Consider the following 19,665-nt stretch of genomic DNA (forward strand, 5'->3'; position numbering starts at 1 on the left):
TTGATTCTGCGATACTTTGCCCATGGGCGCCACCGCGTCAAGCGATAAAGCAAAAAATGACACGTTTTTAATTTTACTTCACACCTACACAAGAGCCAGAACAACAACAAGGAGCTGCCATGTAATCAAAACTGCAAGGGAGCAACAGTCACAACAGCAACACCCCAACAACAGCAGCAACAGCAACAATTGCTAGTTGCTGGTTGGTGACAACAATGCAGCGACACACACAACACACAGTACACAACAAAGCACGCTGAAGGGAAGTTGAAGGCGAGCCAGAGAAAAATTAGATTTATCACGAGTGGTTGCCGGAAAAATTGTCAACATTTATCAACATTTTTCAACGGGCAGCGGGACGTGTTTTGAGGCCAGGCCAGGGTAAGCATCAGGCACCAGGCACCAGTCACCTCAAGAAACAGAACAGCGGACCAGAAATGGCCAAGAAAAGAAACTCTGGCCAAGACCGAGACTAAGCCAGGTCCAAAGTGTGCCAACACCTCTCTCGGCTTTTGTCCGGACGTCGCGTGGGAGTCCGACTTCGAGTTGGAGTCCCAAGTGCGAGTGCGAGTCCGCTCCGCATTTTGATTAATATCCGCAACGTCAAGCAGCCGGTTGCAGGATGCTATAGCAACATCACGAACAACATAGCAACATGTACACTTGCGGAAAACTCTAGTATATAATAGATAAAAGATATAGTAATGTTGGATGGACATTGTCTAATAATGCTTTAATTTTTGAGAAGTTAAATCCAACTAGGCGGAATGCACAAGAAAATGTTGCCAAGGGCATGTAAGCCTTTTCGATAAATATGAAATATTTATATGGATAAATGCTATTCTATTGAAAGAACATTGAATACATTGCTTAGCCTTATTAAACCCACTTTTTCTCAGTGCACGTCTCGAAAGTTGCCATAGCTGTGCAACAATCGCAACAAGAAAAAGATTCTGGCCCGTCGCTTCGTCCAGTTGCCTCTTGTGATTGTGAAAAGTGGTCACGATGATGACAAAAATTCACTGGCGAAATGAAAACAAAGTTGCCCGCTGCCTTTCAGCCAGTGTGTAGGAGGTGTTGCTCGTTGGCAACTCTCTCGGCAATCTGCACTCTGCTTTCTCCGAAAAGAACTTTCCCGAAAAAGTAACACAAGAAAAAGAAAGCAGAGCCTTGTGAATGCGGTTTATATTCCTTTGACTGGTTTATTTGATTTGGCAGGAATAAGCTGGAGAATTGTGAGAAATTGCTTGGGATTTGTGTGTGGCAAATTGAGTTTTGGGTCTGCAAGAAAACCGTATTGTGGCAATTCTTGAACGTACAAAAATTCGAATTATTTTATAGCGATTTAAGAGCTTAATTAATTAAGGTAAACATAAAGTATTTTGTGGCCGTAAAATGGATCAATTTCCTAGCTAATCTGGGCCATTTTTCATTAGCAGACCCGAGAGCAAGCACAAACAACACAGAAACCCTAACTCACTCACACTCTTTCTCTCCTTCTGTCGTACACACACATAATCGCATTTTAAACTTTTTCAATAATAAAACTTTTCTAAACGGATTTCCCGCTGGACGCGTTGCGCTTTAATAATTTCTCCGTTTTTTATCTCTCTTTTTTTGTTTCAGGCAGCAGGCGGTTTTCAGCTGATGGACAACAAAGGACAGAGTGCATCGAAGCCATTAATTTAAATTGGATATTATGAGCGCACTAGCAGCGAAGACAGAAAGGTTAGTGAGCCCTACTTTATTTATCTAACCTACTAACCCACTAAAGAAAATAAGTTTTTTTGATTATTCTGAAACCTGGTAACAGGATAGTGAAAGATCAAAAGTACTTACTAAATGAAAGTTAGTTCAATCTTAAACTTTTACTTTAAGTTTGAACTATTTTTACTTTATTTAATATTGATATTTACACTTGGATTCCCTACCCACCAGCTCATGTACGACAAGTCCAAGAAATCGTGGAGTCAGCGGCTCAAGACGCTCGGCAGCGGTGACACTGTGGACAAGAACGCCTCTTTAGCGGCCGTCAGCGGGATGCAGGCCATGCAGCAGTTGCAGCTGCACATGCAGCACCAACACCAGCAGCATCAGCAGCAGCACCTGCAACAGCAGCAACTCCAGCAGCAGCAGCAACACTTGCCCCACCATGGTCATCACCAGATGGTGACCGCCTACCAGCTCCCACCTGTGCCCGGCGCCGAGTTCCTGCCCAGCGCCCTGTCGCGCTCCATGAAGTATGCGGAGCCCTGGATCTACGGAACGGTGAGGGGTATCCCGGCCAGGCCCTCTTACGGATATCATCCCCATGCGGCAGCCATTTTTGCGGCGGCAGAGGGTATGCCGGGAACCACAGCTCTGGCCGTGGTGATCTGCTCCTGTGCCGAGTACTTGAACGGCACAAAACGTGACGTGAAGAAGGCGAGCGTGTGCAAGAAGTGCAAGGGCTCCCGTCTGCCGCTGGCCAACATCGGAGGAGCAGCTGGGGGCACCGTGCGACTGCCAGCTGTCAGCGGCAGTGGCAACGCGTCCTCCTCGCGGCGACCCATGTCCGCCACGATGCGTGTGGTGAGTGCCACGAAGAAATCACGTCCCTCCATTCTGGATCCGCAGAAGGATCCCTATGACCTGATGCGGCGCACGCGACTCCTGTCCCCGGAGCCGAGCTCCAAGGATGCGGATGGCAAGTCACGTAGCCGCAGTGAGCCGGCTGGGAATCCAACCAGGGGTCGCACTCGCACCCGGGCACCACCGCCGCCGCCCGTCATGAGCTCCGTTTCCAAAACGGCAGCCACTCCCTCCTCCCTAGTGGATCCCACGGACTGCTGGCTAATGGAGGACAACGAATCTCTGCTCCAGAGCAGCGGCCTGGCATCTAGTAGGGCCTCCAACCGGCGGTCCATCCTCCGATGCCACGTCAATCCCTATGACCTGATCTCAAGCGAACTGCAGCGTAACCTGAGGAAGCCCAACGACGAATTCGATGTGGCGGATGCCCAACTCAACGACGATGCCGTGGAGCGCCAGCAGCGGAAAAGCAGCAAATTCTACAGCGGCAATGTGACGGCCATCGCCGGCCAGCGGATTAGTCTGGGCGAGAAGGATGCCTCCGATCCGGGTGACAGTTACGAGCGAATTATGATAGTCTCCGGTGGAGATGCAGCGACGACCAATGGACCGCGACGACCGCCGCGCAACAAGAAGATGGATGAGCCCGCGGAGGTAACAGTGGGAACTGCTGCAGCTGCAACTCTTCCAGCTCCAGCTAGCAGTCCTCCAGCAGCGAGCCCTCCAGCTCCAGTAAAAGCCACTACTGCCACTGACGAGGAGGAGGAGGCGGAGGTCGATGATTCCCCCTACACAGTGCTCACTGTGACGCCCACGGAATCTGCTCTGAAGTCCATTCTGAAGCGTCCCGTCACTCTGGACCTGTCTGTCTCGGCTCCGCCGCCGCTGCCGCCGCCGTCGGCTGACATTTCTGGCCAGGCAACGCCCTCGGGCAAGTCGCAGTTCTATATACCGACGCCAACGGGAACGGGCTCGGGCTCGGGCTCGAGCTCGGGATCTCCGCCCCTGGACACATCAACACTCACGCCCACAGCCACATCCACACCCACTCCCACTGGAGGAGCAACTACAATCACGCCGGGCTCACGCAAAAAAGTGCAATTTATGGTCGAGGATAAAGTCATAGCCACGACTGTGACAGCGGCGACAACTGATGATGGCGGCGATGTCTGTGTTGCCGCTGCCACGAAAACCAACTACGAATACTACAATCGCAAGCGAAATGCAGCTGCAGCAGCAGCAACCACGTCGTCAGGAGCGGCAGCAACATCATCCGGCGCAGCGGCAACATTGCTACCAGATCAGCAGGAGGCTGGAGCTGCTGATGAGCAGTATAACTTTACAGCTTCCGCGACAGCAAAGCCGGATAGTTTGCATTATGAAGATGTCGTTCCAGGACCCCAAATATTTGACAGCGGCGACAACGTAGCTGCATCCTCGAAATTATTACTGCCAGCCGTGGACGTCGGGTCGCCGCATGTCACTGCGAATCCTGTCAGCGCTCCGCCAACTGGTGAGTACTCACAAAAAAACCCCCCACACAGTTGACTTTTAATTATGAGCGGAAAGTTGCGACTTTGGCAAGACCAGCAGTTTTTCCGCAGCTCCAGCTTCAGTTTCATTAGCTAAATGGCTTCCCAGTGGACTCTAGACAAGAGTATTCGGTGATTAAATTATATCTTTGAAAGCTGTAAATTCTAAAAATTAAAAAATGACCCTAAGGTTTTCTATATAGCAATCAAAACTTCTATAGATTTGTTTTTATAATTCTCTAACTAAAAGGGAAACAAGTTACACACCACAGACAGACAGTAACCACATCCTCTACTCTAAAGTATTTATAAACTCCCTAGAAAAAAGAGTCTTTTACATTCGTTGACATCCTTTTCACTGCCATTATCTGTGGCATTCACTCACCCGCTGGACTCTGTGACTGAACATGAAAATTCTGCAATTGTTTGCTAATTGCTCATCATCACGGCACGGTCTACGGAGTTTGCCACATTGCACATTACGTATACGCAAAGTTGGCGACACTTTATGCATTATACAAATTTTCTAACAAGCATGAAAACGCTTTTGGCCAGAAGAGGGGTTGTGTGTGAGCCAATTGAAACGTCGGGCCGGCATTTGAATGCGACTGAAATGGAAGGGCGGCCATATAGAGTATATATATAACTACTATAGCAGTAGTAGTAGTAGGTTAGGGCCAGGGGTCGCACCTGGTGCCAGTTCACGCAGGGGTTAACACCATAATCAAGCATCTGGCGGAGCGGCAATGGCAGTCAGACCCTTTGACACAGTCTCCCTGTCAACGGCACACGCTCTGCCACCCACCCTGCCGGATGAGCCACCGAGCCACCGGGCCACCATGCCACCATGCCACCAAGCCCCCCTTTGGCACGTAGCAGCGCGGCAAACAAAACGACAGCTACAACTACAGCTAAAACGACTAGCAGGCCAAGTCAACGTGACATTTGCACCCACAAATGGCAGCAACGCACAGCGATATGTCACACAGCAAGAAATTTATATTGGCAAATATATTTGAATAACTTTAAGCAGGGGAAATATGTGTTTTTCTGCAAGTCAGGAAGTACGGAAAACACTTGTATTACAGCCTTGATGGATAGATCTCCGTGAGATATACACCTCTATTTTTTTTTAACTGCAGCGAACTATTCACATTCATAGTTGCATCCACAGTCACACATTCGCATTCACAGTCCCTCCTCATATGCATTTGCTCCTCCAGGTGGAGCACCCAGAGGAGGCGTGGCGCACACACATGTTCGACTTCATTCAAAGCAAATTAACAGGCGGCACACTGGGATAAAGCGGCACAGGAGCCGGGGAACGCTACTCATAGACGGACAAAAAGTTTTCATTCAATTAAATTTCGACGGTGGAGAAAAACTTGTGTCCATCAGGGAATCGAGTTGAGTTCGGTTGAGTTGAACTCAACTAAAGTGAAAGGGTATGAGTCTATTTGTCTTTAAAGGTGGCAGAATGGGTTGTGACCTACTGAATATCCGTATTTTAATAGTTCAGTAAACATTATACCTTTTAATTGGGGTGTTTATAGAGTGATATAGAAGATATATTAATAATGCTAATAATAATATGTTAATGGTGCATCTTCGGTCTCTTCTAAGCCTTGATAACTTAACATGACTTTTGTTATGCTTTTTAACGACTAATTAACCATTATTCCGTTTAGTATCTTCTTTAAAAGGGTATATAATACTTATAGAAATATATTCCTCATACTATTCTAGATACCAATGGGATATAATAAAAAGTTTTCATTCCACAGCCTTTATAAAGCTGCTCTAATAGCCTGTGTTACATGATCGCCTTATGTCCCCCATTATTTTTCTCATGCTCATATATTTTCAAGACCCGCAGCCCTTACTTTTCGCGACCACGATTCCTGTTATGCCAACGCATCAGGAATTTCACGGGCCATTCCTTAGACTTGTGGCTGTCTATTATGGCCCAGAGGGAACAAAGGGAGACAAGGGGAGAAGCTAGCGGTGGAGCCTCATAAAGGTGACATGGCGCCCACGTGTCTCCAGTGGTAGACAATTACAAAGTTCCTCCTTCGCCGGCTGCAATTTGCTGCATTGTTTGCCGCGAGTTAAAGCACTTGGAACTTTGCAAACTATTTTTGATTTGATTTTTGAAATTGGCTCGCCACGGGCGCTTAGTGATCCCACCTACCAGAGCCAGAGCCATCCGCCCACCAAAAACCCACCATATTCCGTCCGCCAGCTGAAAGTGGAGGCCATCGTGGTCGCAGTGGGGACCGGGGACCGACGCCTCCCGAGATGATTTATGGCGCACGTGTTGCATTCACCGGGAGGAATGAAAAAATAAAAGGAGACCGGGTCGCCAGACGGGCCAAATCGCAGTGAAAGGCATTAAAGTGATAGAGTCTGGCCGCTCGACGGTGAAATTTGCATTTTTAATGCCCCAACGCCAACGCCACTGGGCCAACTTTGAGCTTTTGAGTCATGACCGTGGCCCGAACTCGCTGGATTATTAATATTTCATATTTGTCTTTGATAAGCGGAAAGTGCGGCCCAAAAGAGAGTTCGATGGAGACTGCTGAAAATAGAATACTGTTTCACTTTTAATATGAATGGAAATTGTAATATTTCTGGAATGGTTTTCAGGGGTTGGAGGGGGTAGAAGTTATATTTTCTCATTTCCATTAAATCAATTGGTATTTGTTATTGGGGGAAAGTATACCCACATTGCAATTCATGGATTTTAAAGTTTTAAATTTGTAAATTAATTGATAGGATTTCCCAATGAAATACAAGTTGAATGCAAAATCAGTCTGCAATTCTAGCTAATTTGCAAAATACTAAAGCTGTTTACCTAATAAATTGCAATGCAACATAAACTTTGCCTGATGAAGGGCCGAGAGCAGCATTTAATTGAGCAAATCATAAAATTATTTAGCTTTAGTTTGGAGAAGGCACCGGGGTTCGGCAACATTTGCAATTAACACGTTTCAAAGGAATATCTCCTGGGTGGAGGATATTAAGTCATTAGCATTTCTGCAATCCCTCCAAGCCCCTTTTATTTCGCATCGCATTGGTCCGGTTCATTCAGTAGAATTTTCACTTTGCTTTTCTGCTCATTGCAATTTGCTTCACTAATGTTTCTTCTCTGTTTTCAAACGTCTCTCCATTCATTTAATGGCGCCTGCCTTAAATTTCCTCCGCTTTTCCCGCTTTCCCCGCTCAAATGAAGTGTGAATGGGGAAAAGCGTTTTTGCCGCCACTGCTTCTGCCGTTGCCTGAAACGAAGCGATTTCAAATGAGATTTTTAAATATGACCAGCAATTGTAATTCCGAATGCCAATAGCAGAAGCAGCAACATCTACATCAGCAGCAGCAGCAGCAGCAGCAGCAGCAGCAACAGCAACAGCAGTGGCAACAGCAGCAACATTGTTACATTTTGCATTTTATATTGCCATGCTCAGCGGAAGTTGAGCCTCATGTCTTCATGTACTTTGCATATTTACACTAATAGAAATTGTGGCAGGCAATTGAAAAAAGAGAGCGCCGCACAAACTTTTCCGGCTGGTGTTGCTTGCAAGTGATGGTCCAAAAGGAAGCCAGAAATAAGAAATTATTCTTAAAGTTACACGGAAATGGTCAAAACGAATTATTTTTTCGATAGTTTATATATTCTAAAAATTACTTTTAGCTTAATTTAGTAATTTACCATATTCTAGAATGTATTTTAAAAGCATTTAAAGTGGGATAAAGTCTTGTTGGCATGGTATCCTCTTTAAATAAATAAATTGTGTATTACAAATACATTTTAGATGTTTGTCGACACAATTTTCTGAGTAGATCCATATCCTAGTACACTTTTTCTATATTTCTTCTAACGATTTAAAACCTCCTGAATTTTCAAAAGCAATTTTACACCCAAATCCATGTTGGGAAAGTCCGGAATATGTCTGGAAAATGGAGCAATTGGCAGCACTTTTGCGATATGTTGCCACTGTAGCTGTTGCTGCTGTTTTATGTGTGGCAATAAAAAGTGTCGCAGGCTGTTGGGGGCGGGGCCAGAGGGGCCAGTTTTACGGCTCTGGCTTTGCTGCTGCTTCTGCGGCTCCTTCTCTTCCTCCGCAGTAGCTGCTGCGGCTGTTTTATTGTTGCGACAACAGCAGCAGCAGCAGTGGCCTGCAATGGGTGTTAGTGTTAGTGTGTCCAGCGTTCGGCCATTCCTCAAACTTAATATATCCTGTTTCCTGATTTTCATGACGTACTCGGGGATGGCCCCTATAAGTGCCCAACAAGTTCTCTCTCTCTCTCTCTCTCTCTCTCCTGTTCTTCGCTCTGTCGTCCGCATTTTCTTGGTTTTCCCTGGGCTTTCCACTGGCCATGTAACCCTTCACCCCGTCGCTTATGCTGTGTGCCATTTTCTGCATTTAAGTGCAATTCTATGCAAGAATGTGCCGACATGCATATTTGTGCTAAAGCCATTTCCCAGCTCCTCTGGCTCGCTTTTCCAGGGGGGGCTTTCCCTCTTCCCCTCTCCCTCCCCCCTGGTCCGCCTTGAGCACCCATAAAATGTTCGTTTTGCCAGCTAATGCATACAAATGTCTGATGCGCTTTTTGCATTACAACAAGAACAGCAACTACAAGTGAAGGAGAAAAAGAAAGTCAGGGAAAAGACAGCTAAACAACAAACAGAATGGCAAAGCCTAGGTATATTCTGCTATATGGTGTGTGTTGTGTGTGTGTGTGTGTGTGTGTGTGTCTCGGGACATTCACTTTCAAGTTGGCATTCGAAAAAATCGCACCGAATATTGGCCAAAAACAATGAGGAAAAAGCACCTACAAACATTCTCGTTGACTCTGCTTGAAGGCATGAGGGTAGAAAAAGTCAAAGCTAGAAAGGTAAAATCTTATGAAACATTCGAGGCAATTTTAAAGAACTTTTAATTAATGTAAGTAAGACTTAAATTCTGCCCTGCAGGAATTAGCATTTAGTCAAAGGTTTGTAGTACTTAGTACACTATGTGGATTTTTTAATTTAAAGATACTTCACCTGCAATAAGTACTATTAAAATATAAACTTTGTTCTCTTTCTTGAGTATTTGTAAAGTACACCATATCCTTAATTACCAATAAACAAAATCAACTAATAAACTTTGACTTTGAACACTTTCTCAAAAGTTGTTCTTGCCAAAAAGAATTTGTTGATTGCTCGAAAACTTAAATAAGAAATTAACCCAGGCAAACTTTTCCTCTTTTTAGACTATTTAAGGCAATTGTTAGAGCTGCTCTTCCTGTTTCTGCTGCTATTTCTGTATAAATGTCTATTTTTGTGTTGCCTGCAATCGATTTAGTTGCAAAATAAATTAAATTCCAGGAAATGTGTGTGTTTGTGAGTGTGAAAGCGAAGCCACAAAGTTTCGTAGAGAGAAGACAAATGAACTGCCATTAAGGAGCAGACTGCCAGTTGAAATATCGACTGTCACTGTCGATTTCTCACAGTGCAAGTGTAAGGTGGCAATAGTGAAGGAAATCCATCATGCCAAGCAGCTTCCGGAGCTGGCGGAGAAAGGATAACAAAATATTTGGCTTCATAATAGGAGTGCATGATGCATGCTGTCCATGGCCAATGGCCAATGGTCAATGGTCTGTTGCAATTTTCTGATTACCAACGGACAATCTTTGGCCATTGTTGATGCTGTGTTGGGAGTCTTCGGGCTCCTGCTGGCATGCAAAAGTTGCTCTTTGTTTTGGGGGCTTTAAACAAAATGAAATTTTCTAGCAGCACTCTTGAGAATCTTTTGGCCACAGCAAATCGAAACCGCAACGTATCCGATGTATGTATCTCTGTGTTTTCCTCGATGCCAAACACGAAATGCCACTCCAACCAAAAAGGGCAGCAAGGCGGTTAGGGGGGTGGGTGCTGTCTGATAAAAAAGAAAGAGAGGTGCATACAGGGTTAGAGAGAGCAGGCATGATTGTTGTAATGAAACGTAACGAAACAAATCAAAGCATGTGGCACGTGAGTAGCTGAACATGCTCATCTCGATACGGCCAAGAGCCCCTGGCCAGCGGTGCTTTTTGCACGGAAATAAAAAGTATGGAAAATCAAGCTTAAAATTAAATAAAAATAGGAAAAAAGGGGTTTCTTAGAGACCAAATATTACGGAAGAAAACTTAATCTAAGGTCTTGGAAATCATTTTACTTCATAGCAAGTTTTTGCGGCCACTTAGCTTCCTTTAATAATATATTGGACACGCTTGTAGTCGTTTATCTTCAGCAAAAACTGACAAAATATAACACAAAGATTAAATTAGAAATTTAGAAATTTACAAAGGAGATATATAATAATATATAAACAAATTAATTTAAAAAAATAATTATAATAAGCTTCAAAGCATTTGCGTACCTAAAATTCGAAAGTAGTTACTTGACATCTTGTTCTAATTTGTATTGTTATATATGTATTCTTTCTAATAATACCTGTACTATCATTTGTACTATAATTTTTTCCCAGTGTACTTCTCCCTCCTGCCTGGCTTTTGTAGTTGAAATTATAAAACCCATGACCTGGCCAACGGCTGGCAGTCGTCGAAGTGTATAAAATGCTTGCATATTACTTGTATTTCTTTCTGCTCTTCTTCGGCTCCTGCTTCCTTTCCACCCCACTCTGCGGTTTATTTTTCCTTTTGATTGGCCGTGTACATGCTGCATACCCCACTGTACAACACACATACCTACCCACTGTGCCACTGAACGTGTCGGGGTCACAGGAAGCGACCCGAGGAGGTACTATTGTGAGAAAATTGTTGACCAGGCCAGACAGCCACAGCAAGCAGCCAGTTGGCCCGGCCAACGACAAACTTTCCGCAGAGTGCAAAAGTTGTAGGTGCAAATAGTTTTTTGTAGTTTAATTTGCCAATCAAAAGTTGAAATTGCCGAATTACGTCTGCCATCGATTGATAATAATTCTTCAAGGGTAATTTTGCAGTTGTCATTAGCCGGGAGGCTGACTTCCTATCTGATAATTAGAATTGGGAAGCTGTCACTCAGTTTGAATTGCTATCAATTTGGCAATTTATCTTTTTGCTACTCAGGAAATATCACTAGAGGGGAAAATATTTAAAGCCTGAATATATCTATACTAAAATATATTGGCAACAAATTGAAAATAAATTCCTGAGTGCTAGGTTTCATTTTCAATATACTTCAATTTGAATTTACATCACTTGGTAAATGTTATTGCCTGTGCATCTAATTATTACCAGGATGTGCAACTTTCTTCTGCAAATTGTATTGGGAAACTGTCACTCGGCTTGAATAGCATTCAATCCAAGGAACTGTCACTCAATCGAACAACTCACTAGCATTTCGTTTTAATAATTTGCCAAGCAAAAAAATTGAATTTTTTGATGATGACTACAAGTTCTGTGCCATTTACAGTTTTTTACTATTTTTGATGGCAACTTCTGTTAGCAACCACATCCGTCAGTCACTCAGTCACTCAGTCACTCAGTCAGGCAGTCAGCCAGTCAGTCAAGCAATCAGTTAGCTGGCCCCGGGACGGCCTAAATGTTGACACTTTCATTTTTGCTGGCACATGCTGCAAACTGCAGCTGCGACAAATATTTATTCATATTCGCAGAAGCAAATACAATTTTTTTTTTTTTTTTGTTTATTTATCGCGCCCAGCTGGAGGCGGCTATTCGGCGGGGGCGTGGCTGGCTGAAAACTTCTTTGCCTCCGCTGCGACACTTTTCGCACTGCGGCAATGTGCAACCTCTTGCCGAAAAATCAACTGACAACAACACGCAATTTATGGCATTTATGTAAAAAGCGAGCAAACAAGTGCAGCAATTTTTGTGTTGCATACAAAGCGGCGTTCGGCCATGGATTCCCCAGGTTGCACCCAAACACTGGTTAACAAAAGAAAACTTCAAGTTTAATGTATTGGAAATACTTGTAATATATTAAGTTCAGTTTGGCAAGGAAATGTTACATAGTTTTTAACTTTATGTTTCTACAAATATTAATTTAGGGAATGAGATGTTTTTGGTCACTTTTAATGCTTCCTCATAACAGAAACTTTTATTTTTTCAATAAATCCGCTTAAAAATAAAGCTTGTATAAGATTAAAGTTTATTATTACATTCCATATTTTGTCGGGCAGTGATTTTGGTGGCCCGGTCTCTGGGTGGCACATTTTTACTCGCTTCTGCGCTTGGCATTGTGCTGAAAAATCAATTAACTACACTTTGAAATGTTACGTGAGCAGAGGCAGAGTCCTGCGCCCCACGCCTTTGTGGTATTATAAACTGTTGCCCTATATACGTACGTATTGTATATTTTTGCAACTAATATTGAAATTCCGGGAGCGTTCAGGGCAAATAAAAGTTAATCTGACGCAGCTGCAAGGTAAATATTTAGTGAATCGGCTCAGTCAACATTCGGGGGAGGAGGTTACAGTTTTCCCAAAACGGGGGCTTTTCTCCGCCTCCTTTTCACTTCTTTTTTTGAGTTTTTTTAATATCATTTTTGGCTTTTGCAAGCGAAAATAGCCATGACGCCGACAAGTGCACTTGACAGCGCACTCCGGAGGGCGCAAAAGGGCCGGAGTGGGGGCGTGGCATCAGTAAATATTAAGGCAGCAGTCACGCAACAAGGGCCCCCTTTTTTCAGGGGGGTTCCCTCCCAAAAAAAAAGTAAAAAAGAAAAAAGATAGGTACTGCTGCTCGCTTATAAAAATGCAACTAGTTCCCGGCGTGAAAGCCCATGAGCTTGGTTGACGGCGGATGTGAATTCAGAAGCGGATGCGGATTTTCCACACACACAGTCTCAACCACAAGAGCCGGAATTCGAGTTAGGGATTCCCCTCTCTCTTTTTTTTTCTCCTGCGTGCGTGCGAACAAGCGCAAAAGTTATGAAAACAAGTGGGAGGCATGCCGGGCTGGGGATAAAGAAGTGAATGGCAAAAGACAACGAAGAAAATGAATTTTCATTTGCAGAAATATGCAACAGAAGCCTCAACCGAAATCGGCAAAAGGAATACAACAACAGACAAAAAAAGACATAAAAACAGAAAGGAGGAGAAAGGAGAAAGAAAAGCAACTAAAATAGACAGCCACAAAGCTCGAGTTAACGTCGTCAGATTCAGTCTATAGAAGTTGGTTTTGAAAAATGGCCAGAAAGCAGGAAAGGCGACCGGGCCAAGTGCTCTTGTAAGCGGCATTCCATTCCATTTCAAATCAAATCAATTTCATCCACTGTCCCCCATTGTGCCTCAATCAGGGACAGATGAATGTCAACTATTGGCAACTGTAGGTGGAAATATGCCATACCGAATGCCACTGAAGGGAAATCGATTTCTTGGCTTTACGTTCTAGTTAATAGAGTTACAGGGTTACGCTTTTTATTTGGTTAAACCTATTTTATTAATAAAATATATTATTTTTTTAATGGAATAATCCTTAGAGGAGTTTAATCTGAATAGATTTTTGCCCATTTAATAAATAATAATCTTGAAACCCCATTTTTCTTCACTTATCCTGAAACTTTCTTTCTTTTCCTGCCCAAGATTTGTCCCATTTCCAGTCACTTGTCTCATATTTGCCTATTTAACTAGTTTTTCCGACTCTGTGTGTGTTTGTATTTGTCAACTTAACAACAGCAACAACAACCAGCAGAAATACAAAAAAAGAACAGAATCCGCATCCAAATCAGCGGCGGCAGGATGAAGGTTTTACAAACAAAATGCATGGCATTGCATTGCAGGAGGAGAAGCCGGAAAAGAAAATACCAGAGCTACAGATAAAACAAAAATTATTTGCATTTCACCTGCATGTTGGCACCTGATTGCGGGCAGGTAGTAACCGGAACCGTTTCCCCTAATGCCACCTGCCCTGTGCACTGCATTAGGAAAGTCACCGAAGGGGAGTCGATCCATCGTTCAGATTTTGCACAGAGAACAAATGAGTTGCAATCGAGTACCAAGAAAAAATTAAATAATTATCCTTTAAAAAATATAAAAATGTGGATTAGTTTTGTTGCTTTCTTAAGCATATCCACCTTCCATTTAAATAATTTATAAAACCAGTTTTGAAATCATATTTTCTCACCGTACCACGAAGTTCCATTGTGATTCTCATTTAGTTGCTCGCTTTCCACAGGGCTCAAAAATATTTGTGAAGCTGCTTCCTACGGGTGGATAGGGGGGGAGGGATTTTATAGCCACCTGCAGCATTTGTGTAGGTGTTTAGCAAACACGTTTGGTGGCAGGGACACAGTCAGAGGCAGAGCATCAGCAGATCCTGTCTCTCCTTTCGAGGCACATCCACTTGCAGTTGCAGTTGCGACAGCAGCACGTGCATGTCCTGCAACGGCGGCGGCACCACGCTCCCTTTTCGAAACCTTTTCCGCACCACCATCACCCACCACCCCGATTTGGTGACATGTTGCCGGGGCTGAAATGTCAACAGTTTACTTTGCGCCCATTTGGGGCACGCGGGGATTAAATGGTTTTCTCCCTCGGCTGCCTTTGACCCCCGCCCGTCGGCCGCCCTTTGAATATGACGAAAATTACAAAAAGTTGTGTCGGCGACGGCGGCGGCAACTTCAAGTAAAAGTCACTTTGATTTGGCCACAAAGGATGCCAGGAACCTGAACTCTACCTCTCTCTATCTCTCTCGTCCTTTTCGGAGACCCGCAAAAATTTTAATCGCGTGCTCGCTTATCTGATTTGTGGCTCCGTTTGCTCCAGAGTTGATGAAGTGCCAGAGAGCTTCCGCGACACTTGACACTTGGCTTCCGTTCTCGCCCTGCTCCGCCTTGCTCCTCCTGCAGGACTTGGCTTTCGATTCAATGCGCTTCGAGTTGTGGCAGCACTCAAATCGCACATACGCCACGTGGGCCGCGAGTCCTTCAGGCGGGCGAAAGAAAAACCTCCGCCCTGCTTGTTGGCCAGGGCATAAATAAAGGCAAATACGCAGGACGTTAAAATATATGGCATACAAAACGTGGCGGAAGTGCCAGCAAAACAAACCTGCAAATGAAAATATAACTTGAGGAAAGGAGTCTGACCAGCAGAACGAAGTTGAGATACTCTTTGGAAAAAGGGATTCAGGATTTGGCAATGAAATTGCCTAAAAGTTATTCCATTCTAAGACACAACTAAACTTATATAAAACTACTTTCACTTCTAATAAATAAATACATTTATCATCTAGATACATTTACAAGAAATATTTAAATGTCTAGATTTATAATATAATCAAAAAACTTATCCGAAATCGGTCTAAAAATTCCCTTCTTCAAGACCCAAAATCCCCAATTTCTGTGCTACAGTTCCGCGATCCTTTCCCACTTTTCTGGGACAACAAGTCCTTTAGCCAAGGCAAATACTTTCCCTTCCGGCAGTGTAAACAAAACAAAATGTTGTCCACTTGAGGCAAAGCAGCCTCAGCCAGGTAAAGCAATCGCAGGCGAGTTCCCTTCCTTTCAGCTGGATCCTTGTGCCATTACGCACGTGATTCATATGCAGAGCTCCTTATAAAGTGTCCCTTCGCCGGCATGTGTGTGTGTGTGTGTATGTGTGTGTGTGTGTGTGTGTGTGTGCGTGGTTGTGATAGGTGTGCCGGAGCCTTGTCACAATAAATTTAGTAAAAGTGACAAATATTTTATGCTTAAGAATAATTGATGAAGTGGCTACAAAGCGGCTGCCGCTCGGTCACGTCGAAGCGAGTTGGCCAGGTTGTTGAAATGGTTTTCTTTTCTCGGTTTCGGGGGGCGGAAAGGGAAATGGGGAAAAGGGAGCCCGACAAATAATAAAGCGCTAAATCATAGCCACGCTTAGTACTTTCAACTGTGGCGGAGGGAGAGAAAAGGAAAAAAAGTTGGTCAGGAGAATTTGCTGTCAGCTAGCTCATATGTCCTGGCGTAGGCCGGGCTTGCCTCTGTGTGCGTGGCAAATAAAAACAGGCAGCCAGCGCCGGATATTACGACATATTGCTTCGCAGAAATTGCGCCAAGGATTATGGCACTACATTACAGGACCCGCAGCAGCAGTCTTCCGCAACCCCCTGCCCTCATGTCCTGCATATGAATGATGGGCATCATTTAATCATTGTCTATGACTCCAACACCTCCATCCTCAAGCGAGGATCCTGCGAACCTGCAAACCTGCCAGCGTGTGTGTTTTGTTTGCCTGTGTTTACAGTGTGTGTGCTGCGCTTGACATGTCCTTGGGTCTGTTTGTCCTGGAATTTAACGCGGACAAAGCAGCCAGGAGCTGCATTTAGCTTTAAGTTATGTACTTGGTAACAACTATCCCGGCGAGTGTACTCCAAAAGCAAACAGGCATCCTGCTACGGGGAGATACTACAAACAAATGAGATTAATCTGGGACGTAAATAATTGGTTTTCGGGAACACAGGGAAAAACTTCTTTGATTGGTATTCATATTGAATAATAATAGTGATTCTAAAAGGATTCAATCACCCCTTCGATAGTTTAAGAAAGTCACAAGATATTTCTAACACAGTTTCTGGTCAAAAAGCATTAAAGACAACTTCATGCCGCGGTTTAAGTTGCACAGTTTTCCTTATTTTCCCCTCGCCAATTTCAATTTCCAGCATATGCAGATTAGCATCCATTTACTTGCCTACATTTTTGCGCCCTTTTAACAAACAATTATTTGCCATGAATAAATTAGCAGGACTTTACAGACCTCCTTCCCTTTTCTCCTCCCTTCCTTCGGCGAAGCTGAAGCTGATGCTGATGCTGATCAATTTAAAAGAAGTAATAACATTTAAAATTCAAATGCAAACACAGAGCATGAGTGAGGATGCCGTGGGAGTGGCGCCCGTCTAAAAATGGAGCTAATAAAAGTGGGCGTGGTCGTAGACTTAAACCTTGAGACACCGCACATATGCAGAGGGGAGGAGCTGGGAAACCGCGTTGTCTGTGCCTGTGCCTGTGCCGGCACTTAGATGCCCATTATGCCTGCGGGCCATAGACAGCGACAAGGACCACCAGGAGGAGTAGCAGGGGTAGTAGCAGGGAGAGACTCCGAATGGTGAACAGGAAACGGAGGGCAGCGGCGACAAGCAGCAGAAGCCTGGTGGCAGGACAAAACAAAAAGCGCCTTCAGCACATCTATGGTATATGCGAAATTAATTGTCTGTTTGTTGCCAACAAATTTGAATTTAAACCGCATGCACAAGGCACTCCAACGAAACGTTGTCTATGGGACGAAGCAGCACTGAGAGAAAATATTTTGAATTCTATTTTGAAAGTCTATTAATACTTGGTTATACTTTCAATCCAAATTCTAGGTAAAAGTAGATATTATAAAAGCTTCGTTTGCTATACAATTTTTATTCTTACAATTTATATAGAAAGTATTTAACGATTTGCATTTGTTATACAGAATATCTTATTATATACAAGATATTGAAAGGTTTTCAGAAAAAATATAATATTGCAGTAAAGTTTCCCTTCTTGAAATTTAAAATACAATTTTACTAAAATATTCTTTAGAGAAAATATAAGTTATTTCCGATATTTTCTATCTCTAAATACCTACAAATATATATTTCTCTAAATATAAACAATACACAAACATTTCCAAGTGCATAAATATCTGAAATGTGTGAAATGTATGCTGGAAGAGCGCCTCGTGCCCTTGCTCCTCCTATATTCCCGCATCGCATCTCGACCGATTCCGCTGTCTTGCGTGCGACTCTGACTCCGTCTCCGATTCCAGTTGGCAGTTCCTGTTCTGTTCTGCTGGTCCCTTTGGTCCTTCCTCAGAGCTCCTTGTTGTTGCCGTGTGGGTGCGTTTGTTTGCTCACGAAACAACTTGAAGTTGTTGGGCTTAAGTTGCTAGTAGCTGTTGTGGCTGTCGCCTGTTGTTGCCGCCGTGCTGCTGTGCGATGTTGCTGCTTTTGCTGCTGCTCCGCTACACAGTTGGCCGTGCGGTTTGCTAACTGCGCCGAAAAGTTGGAGCCGAAAAGAAAGTTTCCACGCAATGCCTCGGCAATTGTCTGGTCGAGAGTCCAGGTCCTAGTCCAAGCCCAGGATATTCCTAGGGATCCCGACACACACACACACACACAGAGAGAAAGAACTGTGGGGCACCCTCACACGGAGGGAGCAAATTAATTGCTGCTGTTTTCGGCGCTTATTTGTCTTTGAAATTTGTTTCATGCCAGGACAAACTGGACCCGGGCCCGAATGTCCTGTTCCTTGGCTTTCCACAGCTCGGTGTTGTGTTTGCCTCTTGCCTATTTGCTATTTAAATTTAATTTGCATTACTTGAAGAATTTAAAAAGCGAAATTTCCTCATGCGTAATGCGACAAGGACTAGCACAGGCACAGGCACAGGCACAGGCAGAGGCACCCACTGGGTCCTCGTCCTTCCTTCGTTTCTTTTGAGCAGCTTTTCTGCTTGAACATTTTTATTTACTTGCGGCCGTCCCTGGTAATTTCTGTTTATTTTCGGCAAGTTTTTATGGCCAGCCCAGGAATTCTCAGTATAGTTTAATTTTTTATGTTCCGCCATATCTTAAATTGTTGAGAAAGGAGCAGGGAGAGAGAGAGAGAGACCGAGAACAAGAGTCCGGCACCCTAATAGCTTACAACTTTTGCTGACCCGTCCGGGGCACAAGATTGCGCATACGCACCATTGACCACTGCACTACCCCTACGCCGTGGCCTCGTCTCCCTGTCTGTGCACTAAATTGCATATTACCGCAAAATCAATTTACATTCCTAAACTGATTTCCTGAGCCCCCATTGCGACCCGGCGTTGCCGCTACCGGGAGGAAAAAGATTAAATTAAAATTATGCTCTTGGCTCGCCGACCTCCAATTAGAACGCCAACGCGCGCGACACTTGGCTCCGCAGAGAGAGAACCCAACCAGAACAACCCACTCAGATCTCATATGGGAATTGCCTTCTGCCCTTCCAATTAACCCGCTGCCATTCCGGCAAAGTTGGTTGGGAGTTTTAAAGTTTTATGGATTCAAAGCGGTTGCACTTGATGTATTCGCACTCAAGTAATTTAATTTTCTAGTCCTTTCTCTGCCTTGTGATTTGTGAAAGTTAAATAAGAACTTGACAAAGTCGAAATATTCTAGTTATTTTGGGTAAACATGTATTCCCTGTGTTATAAGCAAAGTTATTTTAGTACAAGAATAATAGTATTTGCTACTAGTATATCTACATTTCTTAAATACTTATTTAAAAATCTGTTGAATGTGTATTATTTCAACCTTCTCTGTTATTTTCCCCCTGCCAACACAATGGGTTAAGAGCGGTTGCTCCTGGCCTGGCCAAAACCCGAGCACGTAGACAGGTGCCTGGCATGGGGCACATGGCTCATATCCTGCCAGCGATTTCACTTTCGCCGCGTGCGTTGCTGCGTCCTTGCGTCCTTGCGTCCCCCGTACGCCCTGGCGTTGCGGCGTTCCGACGTCCTTGGCTCGCTCACGTCGTCGGGGCCATTTAAGCCTTAAGCAGGCCACTTAGTGGCGCGGACATAAATCTGTGCACCAAATCCGAGCAATTAAA

At 44.2% G+C, this 19,665-nt stretch overlaps 1 protein-coding gene across 3 annotated transcripts in view; it reads left to right on the forward strand.

Annotated features, from left to right (window-relative positions):
- Positions 1-19,665, forward strand: part of RhoGEF64C (Rho guanine nucleotide exchange factor at 64C) — a 119,866-nt gene that overhangs the window by 83,142 nt on the left and 17,059 nt on the right. For all 3 annotated transcript variants that reach the window (XM_020960060.2, XM_086833587.1, XM_086833588.1), the window contains 2 exons: positions 1,627-1,728; positions 1,939-4,084. In XM_020960060.2, coding sequence (XP_020815719.2) covers positions 1,942-4,084 — 2,143 coding nt within the window. In that variant the 5' untranslated portion in view covers positions 1,627-1,728; positions 1,939-1,941. The remainder of the gene's footprint in view (positions 1-1,626; positions 1,729-1,938; positions 4,085-19,665) is intronic.

Source organism: Drosophila serrata, unplaced genomic scaffold (assembly GCF_035046125.1).
Source record: "Drosophila serrata isolate PLE 108 unplaced genomic scaffold, ASM3504612v1 contig_272, whole genome shotgun sequence".
Classification (NCBI taxonomy): domain Eukaryota; kingdom Metazoa; phylum Arthropoda; class Insecta; order Diptera; family Drosophilidae; genus Drosophila; species Drosophila serrata.